General features: G+C 39.8%; 1 protein-coding gene across 1 annotated transcript in view; it reads left to right on the top strand.

The window, feature by feature from the left end:
• Positions 1-2394: 2394 nt before the first annotated feature.
• LOC104500432 (SPARC-related modular calcium-binding protein 2-like) overlaps positions 2395-7838 on the top strand; it is a gene marked incomplete at its 3' end in the record, with an annotated part of 61663 nt that continues 56219 nt past the window's right edge. Inside the window, exons 1-2 of the mRNA XM_010144077.1 lie at positions 2395-2508; positions 4110-4281. Of these exons, the coding sequence (XP_010142379.1) occupies positions 2395-2508; positions 4110-4281 (286 nt within the window). The remainder of the gene's footprint in view (positions 2509-4109; positions 4282-7838) is intronic.

Genomic DNA, 7838 nt, shown 5'->3' with positions numbered 1-7838 from the left:
CATTTGCTAGTCTCTCTTTTATGCTATCTTTTCTTGCAGTTGCTTGCCTTTTTGTCCTTCCTGCTTTTAAATCCCTCGGCTCCACAAGGTTGGTGGAAATTGTTTAAATGTACAACCCAAATTCTCCAGTGAGGTTTGGCTTAAGCAACAAGCTATTCAAGTGGTTTTGTCTCCCGGGTATGTCTTCATCCTCTGCTTTTCCAGGTTGCTTGAAGATCCTTGAACCCATAATTTACCCTAATCTCCTCTAAGGCTTTGAAATAATAAAATACTTAAATAAAACTCTTTGGATAAATGCCCTTAAAAATATAGCTTTATCTGTGAACTATCATACTCTCAAGGGAGTGGATTTTGTTCCTTTGACGATTAAGTGGATTTTCTGTGCACTGTGTTACTGTGGTTTGTCCAATGCAATGAGGCATACACATCTTAACTCCTGCAACAACTCAAAACAGAAAAGATGAGGAAAGTCCGTGAGAAAAACGGGACAGAGGCTAGACTGTTGCTGCATGTGATCTTTTTCTAGTGCCTAGGTTCAGTTCTGTGATCTACCACATGATTTTCTGGGGGTCACGAAGCCCACAGTGCATTTGAAAAATAATTCTCTGCTCAACAGGGATGTTGCTGAGGGTAAATTAAGGGTGGCAAAGTGCCTAGCCATTACAGAGGGGCAGTCTTATACACAGAGAAAGGCTGTTCTCAGATCCTTACCTCACAAAATAGTGAGAGGAAGATCACTTGACTTGCCATCGCCAAATCGACAGGGGAAGTCTGAGGCAGAGCAGGGGACTGGATCCAGTTTTTCTGCCAGAGGCCCTATGTGGTCCGTTTTTTCTTGAAAAGTCCTTTTCACAGTCCTAGCTAGGACTACACCCAGAGTCCTGCAAGTGCCCTCTAGGCAAGAAAGAGAGGCTTTGGAGGACCTCACCAGCCCCGCCCTGTGCTGCAGCTCATCGGGGCACCCAGGCAGGCCCTGGAGACCAACACAGTTTGGAGATTGATCAGAGTCATGGAAGCCTGTTTTCAGTGTTGCTCATTTTGCAGGTAAAGGGAGATGACTTCAGTTTTTCTCTCTTCCCACTCAGCTAATGATTAATTTGTGTTAGCAAGAAGGATGTGCAAAATAGCAGCAAAATGGAGGGAAAAGGAACATCTCTTTGCTTTTGGAGCTCTATAGCTAAATTCCAGAATGAAAGGTTTGGGGTTTGTGTGTAATTTGTGAGCAATTTGCTTCTGAAGGTAATTATTATTAAAAATGAAAAATTGCTCAAAAACATCTGGAAAAGGAAGCTTTCCTTTTTATGTTACTGCACCACTAAAATATATAAAAATTCTGGTCAAAATCCAACCATATGACTATTATTTTAAAGTTATACTTTTGAGATCGTGTCTCTGTTTCAGGCATACTCTCCAGAAGGATGTCTGTATTACCTCACGCTAAGTGATAGGAAATGCAAATAGAACACAGTTTAAGTATGAAGATTATGGATATTTATGACTTTCTTTGTACTTTTTTTTTGTCATTAAATGGAGGGAAACTATATGTAGCAAATGTTTTCTGATTTTTTTAGCTGGTACTATTTTTTCCTGCTCAAATACTACTCTTTGTTCTCTTTTTTTGTAATTTCTCTGAAATTTTCCTCCTAGTAGACCTAGTTTCTAATCTGAAGTTCAAAATTTTCTGTACCTGAGGTTTACGATGATGAACTAGCACCAATAAAATCAGTGCTTCAGCTGGATGAATATATTTTCTCAGATGCTTAGGAGAATGATTATTTCCCAGTAGCTATATCCCTTCCTTAATTTTGTGCTTATTCAGAAATAGCAGAAGGAGTTAGAAATTCATCTGAGGACTTACTGAGTTCACCTCCTCTCTCATCCCGACTTTCCAAGAGCTCAGAAGATAAAGTAAAGTACTTTATCTTTGGGTTTGGCTCTCTTTCTTTTTGGCTGGCCTGCAGCAGCATCAGAACTGGTTAGCTTTTTGGCAGCATGTTTAAGGGTGAGCAGCTCCTGCTTTTCACAGTGTCAAGGACGATGCCAAACTCATGAGCCTTGCCTGAAGTCTTGGGGGTGTAGGGATGAACAGTTAGACGAGGTTCTGTGTGGCTTCAAGGCAGAACTAACTATCTGTTAAAATTCAAAATGGGAACAACCTAAATTACTTCAGTCAGCCTATACCCACTCACTGTCTTCTGGAGGAGATGAGCTAGAATTTCTGAGAAAGGGAGAATGTGTGCTGCAAGGGGCAGTACTGACAGGGTTTGAGTAGCTGGGGCCTTGCAGGACTCTCGAGTGTGAAAGGAGGACATGAACTGCTCTGTGCCACTCCAGAAAAAGAATACTGTAGCCCATGGGTGACCCGCACTGGTGCAAGTACAGCCCCTAGGGACCATGGCCCATGGTCAGCTCTTACTAGGGCAGGGACAACCCAGAGGATTTGCAGTCATGGACAACCCATACCAGGGCTCAGACCATGCTTCGAACAATAGTCAGAAGTTCTTGTTGGTTGGTAGCAAATTAAATAAAATTATTTGCTTCAAGACTGCTTTGCACAGAGCACACAGCCTGGTTCAGGTTTTGTCTTTTCTGCTTACCCATGGGGGGCACTTTGCAATGGCAGCTGAGACTCATAGAATCATAGATTCATTTAGGTTGAAAAAGACCTTTAAGGTCATAGATTCTAACCTTAAACCTAACACTGCCAAGTCCACTACTAAACCAAGTTGCTATGTGCCATATGTACGTGCCTTTTAAATACCTTCAGGGATGGTGACTTAACCACTTCTCTGGGCAGCCTGTTCCAATACTTGATAATCCTTTTGTGAAGAATTTTTTCCTAATATCCAGTCTAAACCTCCCCTGGTGCATTCTCTCATTCTATCACTTGTTCCCTTAGAAAGGAGACTGACACCCACCTCACTACAGCCTCCTCTCAGGTACTTTTAGGGAGAGATAAGGTCTCTCCTGAGACTCCTTTTCTCCAGACTAAACAACCCCTGTTCCCTCAGCCACTCCTCATAGGATTTGTGCTCTACACCAGCTTCATTGCTCTTCTGTGGACATGCTCCAGCACCTCAACGTCTTTCTTGAAGTGAGGGGCCCAAAACTGAACACATTATTCAAGGCGTGGCCTCACCAGTGCTGAGTACAGGGAGGCAATCATTGCCCTACTCCTGCTGGCCACACTACTTCTGATATAAGCCAGGATGTTGTTGGCCTTCTTGGCCGCCTGGGCACACTGCTGGCTCCTATTCAGGTCGCTGTTGACCAACACCCCCAGGTCTTTTTCCACTGGGCAACTTTGCAGCCACTCTATCCCAAACCTGTAGCGCTGCATGGGATTGTTGTGACCGAAGCGCAGGACTCTATCATGCATAAGAATTGTCTCACTGGAAAAACTGCAAGCTTATGACATTTCCCTTTTCAATCTTGGCATGTATTTTCATAGACAAGCATATACACATAAGTTCTGTAAAATATATCTGAAATTTGTTTCATTGAGGAGTCTTTAGATTTTGAATATGAGCATTGCAAGAATAAATGATCTGTTGTGTTTCATAAGGTGCTTCATAAGATTCTCTTGCCTTGCTTGTTTTCATTTCAAACCTCTCGCACTGAGACCATTGGAAATACTATGAGTATAATTCTGGATGATCATTGATGTTAAAAATCCTATTTGCATATTAGAACATGCTTTTTGGCTTCTTATTGCAGACTAGTTAATGCATTGCTAATAAAACAGACAAGTTTCCATTGCTGTCTCATTTTTGTGGTGAAGAATGTTTCTGCCATCACCATTTTTGCTTTAAAGGCTCCAAGCCGCTGTTTTCAGCTTCATAATGAAGAAGATTCAGAGTTTTCCTGATTGCGATAATGGATTTAGTGTATGTATGTTACAGAAATGTTGCAGTTGCTACCATTTCAAAGCAGCAGCTGAATAACCCCACATAAGATGAATCATCTAGTATTTGAATAGACTGAAAAGGCAGAGCTTTCTTTTCAGTTTTGGGTGATATTTGCATGTCTTCCCTCAGGAAGGGCATCACAGAACAGTTTTTACATGGGAGTAGCATTCCTAGTAGCATTAATTTTTTTTTTTTTTCTAGTTTTTGAGAGTCGACCAAGACAAAGACAGAGAATGCAGCCTGGACTGTGCAGGTTCCCCTCAGAAATCACTCTGTGCATCTGATGGAAGAACTTTTCTGTCCCGGTGTGAATTTCAACGAGCAAAATGCAAAGACCCTCAGCTGGAAATAGCCTACCGGGGCAACTGCAAAGGTGAGGAAATCAAAGTTTATCTTGACCATAATGAAAAACAATAGACTTTAAATAATTTTTGAAAATATCTGTGTGTTCACAATTAGGAGTTTGACTTCAAGGTTTTCTAAAAGCGAGTATGTTGAAATCCGTTATGTTACTTCTATAACAGTATACTACATATAATTAAGTTAATCTTTATCTCTCAGCAAAAGTATGACTCCCCCACCCATTTCCACTATAGTAAGTCACTATTAAGGAAATGTAAGGTTAGGGCCTAGTTCTGAAGGACCATATCATTGACAGGCTCAGAGTAACTCTTAAGATTGTTATTTTGCAAGGTTTCTTGTCTACTGTGGTTTGGTATTTTGATTTAGAGATGGTCAAAGTCAGTCGTGTTTTTTAACTGAAATAATTTGGTTGGGATTGGGGGGGGGGGGGGGGGGAAGGTTTGTAATGCTTAGACCTCTCACAAGCCATTCCTGCCTGCATCATGCACTCTTTTACTCCTGATCTCTGTTTAGAGAAACGGGGGTTGAATGTTTGTAATGCTTAGCCCTCTCACAAGCCATTCCTGCCTGCATCATGCACTCTTTTACTCCTGATCTCTGTTTAGAGAAACTGTGTGACATGGAACCATAGCACTTCTGTTCCAATACTTAAAGTATTCACAATTAAATCTTTTCACTTTTAGAGTAGTCTGGTGCTAGAGAACTCAGTTCCTTGCTAAAGTGTAGGGTGATTTCCAACACAATGATCTTCTTTCTAAAATGTAAGAATAGCAGTTGTTATGAAGATTTACTTTCCCTTTCCCTCTGTCCAAAAGAGGGTGGAGTCAGGCAGAAAAACCCCAGGGACCACACCGATTCAACTTCTAGGAGGCAATTTTCCAGATCATCTCTCTCCATTAGCTCCAGCAAACCTCTGAAGCATCAAGATTGCTTCAAAGAGACATTCTGTCTCATCTACTGCCTACCTGAAACACTATGCTCATTCCTCAGCCCTTTCATAATAAGCCATTGTACTAGCTGATGTATCTATTTACTTTTGTGAACAAGGATAACATAATGAAGCCACCTGAGCCAAAGATTTTGTTACACTCATGAACGACAGAGAGGATTGCTGTGCACTTTGTATTTGTTCATTTTATATATTAGAGCATTATATATTTTTATGAAAATCAGTTTTGACTGTTTTTCGTTATTGTTTTTTCCTCTTACCACATTGACAATGTCATCTGCAAGAATTTTTTTCCAAAAAGATGCATTGAATTGCCCTGCTGAAGGTGTTCTTAGTGATGCTGACAAATTTTTCTGCAGTCAACAATTACAATTTGTAAAAGTGCTCGTTTGCTTTTTATTTATTAATGAATAGTGAGTGAGTACAATTGTAAACTTGGAATCTTAGGCAGCTAAAGTATTGTTATTAGCAAATACACATCATGTCCACCCTATCAGATGCTTTTAATCTTTCAATTAAATGAATGCAAACAGCTCTCTAATGTTTATTTTTTCTTTGATTGGCAATAGGTACATGATTGCTAGTAATATATTTGGTCAATATCTTCCAATGACCAGTGCTCTTTTAAATTTTACATTTCCATAGTATTTCTTATTCAATCCAAACAATCTTAGATTTTAAAGTGATCAGTGTCTTTATTCCTACCAATGGCTGCAATCATCACAAATATTTCAAGCTGTAAAAACACGTTTTAGAGAAGAAAAAAAAGTTGATTTTTTGGCCTAGCTGCAGTTTAGTTTTAGCATTACTAGAACTACTTTTGGTAGTCCCATCAAATATTCTCCAGAAAGAGCTAAGGAAGCCCTGAGATTAGGAACTCTTTTGGGCCAGTTGCTTTAGAGTGGTGAAATTTGTGGTTACAGGTGATGCTTGACCAAAGAGCAGAAGGTTGTTTTGGTAGGGTTAACCAAAAAGTCATGGCTCCATTTCAGGGCAAGGTTTCAGAATTTGCTTTCATTCTGTGTTGGACTGAAAGCAACTGCTTTTGGAAATGTTTGTCGGTCCCCCTAAAAAATCAGGACACCCTCTCCACACCCCCCCACTGCCCCAACCCCCCTTTAAAACATTGGATTTGAGGGAAGTTTTGAGGTTGCTAATGCAGGAGAAACGGAAAGAAATATGCATATTTGCACGTGGAAGTTAAGAAGGAAGAAAAGAGATGATTCTTTGATAGGATTAACGACTTTAAATCTGTGTCCAATATTCATCGATTGTTGATCAGAAAAGGCAATCTTAAGTCTGTGTCTCTCTCGTTCTGTCTTCTTCTCAGGTAAAAATTCCTGTTCACCCCATACAAAATCTTGTCTGAAAATTAAGTCTTCCATTCTAATTAGTGGACAACATGGTGACCAGTTTTTTGTTTGGGTCAGTCAGTTCAGTAGAAATCTAAACACCTTGACAGTTTATGTCAACAAGCTTTTGGAATAATTTTGAGTTCATAATTACTTGTTTACATATTCAGAACTGTGATTTCTTTTGACATCCATAAGGGAGTTTGAACCACCACCAGACTGATGGCCGGTTTCTCTGTGTCTTTTTCCTGACAAAGACGAATTTAGATTGACTATCTTTTCTGCTCCTCGACTGTTCTCAACATTTGTGTCATTTATTTTGTTTTGGTCACTTAAATACTAAAATTACAAAGGAGTAGTTTGCTTTATATATGTTTGTTTTCTTTTCTTTTCTTAATTCACGTTTCATTCACAGCAACAGTGCTCAGACCAGGTAATTTTTTAACATTGCAAAGGAAACCATTTTTAGATCCTGGATCTTGAAACCAAATTACAGTAAACTGGCAGAATTTAAACTGTTCTCTTTTCTTGCACTCTCGTCCTGCTGGTTCCTGATGGCTGCAGCAGAGATCAAAATAAACCTGAAAATGAATGAACCCTGAACCTTCCCCTTAGTTCTGAGAAACAACTCACCTTTGACAGAATAAGCATCAAAATAGACTGTTCTGGTGGTCAGTATTTCTGAAGACATATTACAAAGTTCTATAATACTCCTCTTTTGCAGTCCTCTTCCAGGCAGTGCTAGAATCCATTGCTAAGCTTGGAAATGAGATAAGAAGTTAAAATCTTGTAAAATTTCCAGCTTGCTTTTGCAATTTCAAAGGTCTCAAATTATTTGCATCCACTGTAGATGAACATCCACATTTTTGGATACTTTTCCAAACCAAATCTGAACTCTGAAGTTCTGGAGATTTGCCACTTGCTTGACGCAGACGTTAACTGTGCAACCAGATTACAAAACTAATAAATAAATATATGTTGACAGCTGAGAAATATTATTTTTGTTAGGGGGACTATTAAAATATCAGCTGTGAGGAGGATCTACTACATGCACATACAAATACTTCACAGTAACTCTGGCCTACCATAGCCAAAGGAAAAGCACATACAAGAAGTGGAAAAGCAATATGATTGCTTTTAAATGGGTCAGGAAGACACAGAGGCTATGTCTACGGTAATTAATTAAGCAGTGCCAGAACAGAGTGTGACTACTCTCACAGGCAGAGTGCCTCCCTGCTGCACTTTGAGCACGGGCCAGCTAACTCT

This window comes from Buceros rhinoceros, unplaced genomic scaffold (assembly GCF_000710305.1).
Source record: "Buceros rhinoceros silvestris isolate BGI_N320 unplaced genomic scaffold, ASM71030v1 scaffold11939, whole genome shotgun sequence".
In the NCBI taxonomy this organism is placed as follows: Eukaryota; Metazoa; Chordata; class Aves; order Bucerotiformes; family Bucerotidae; genus Buceros; species Buceros rhinoceros.
Note: the sequence above shows the minus strand (reverse complement) of the source record. Positions and strands in the feature narration are given on the sequence as shown.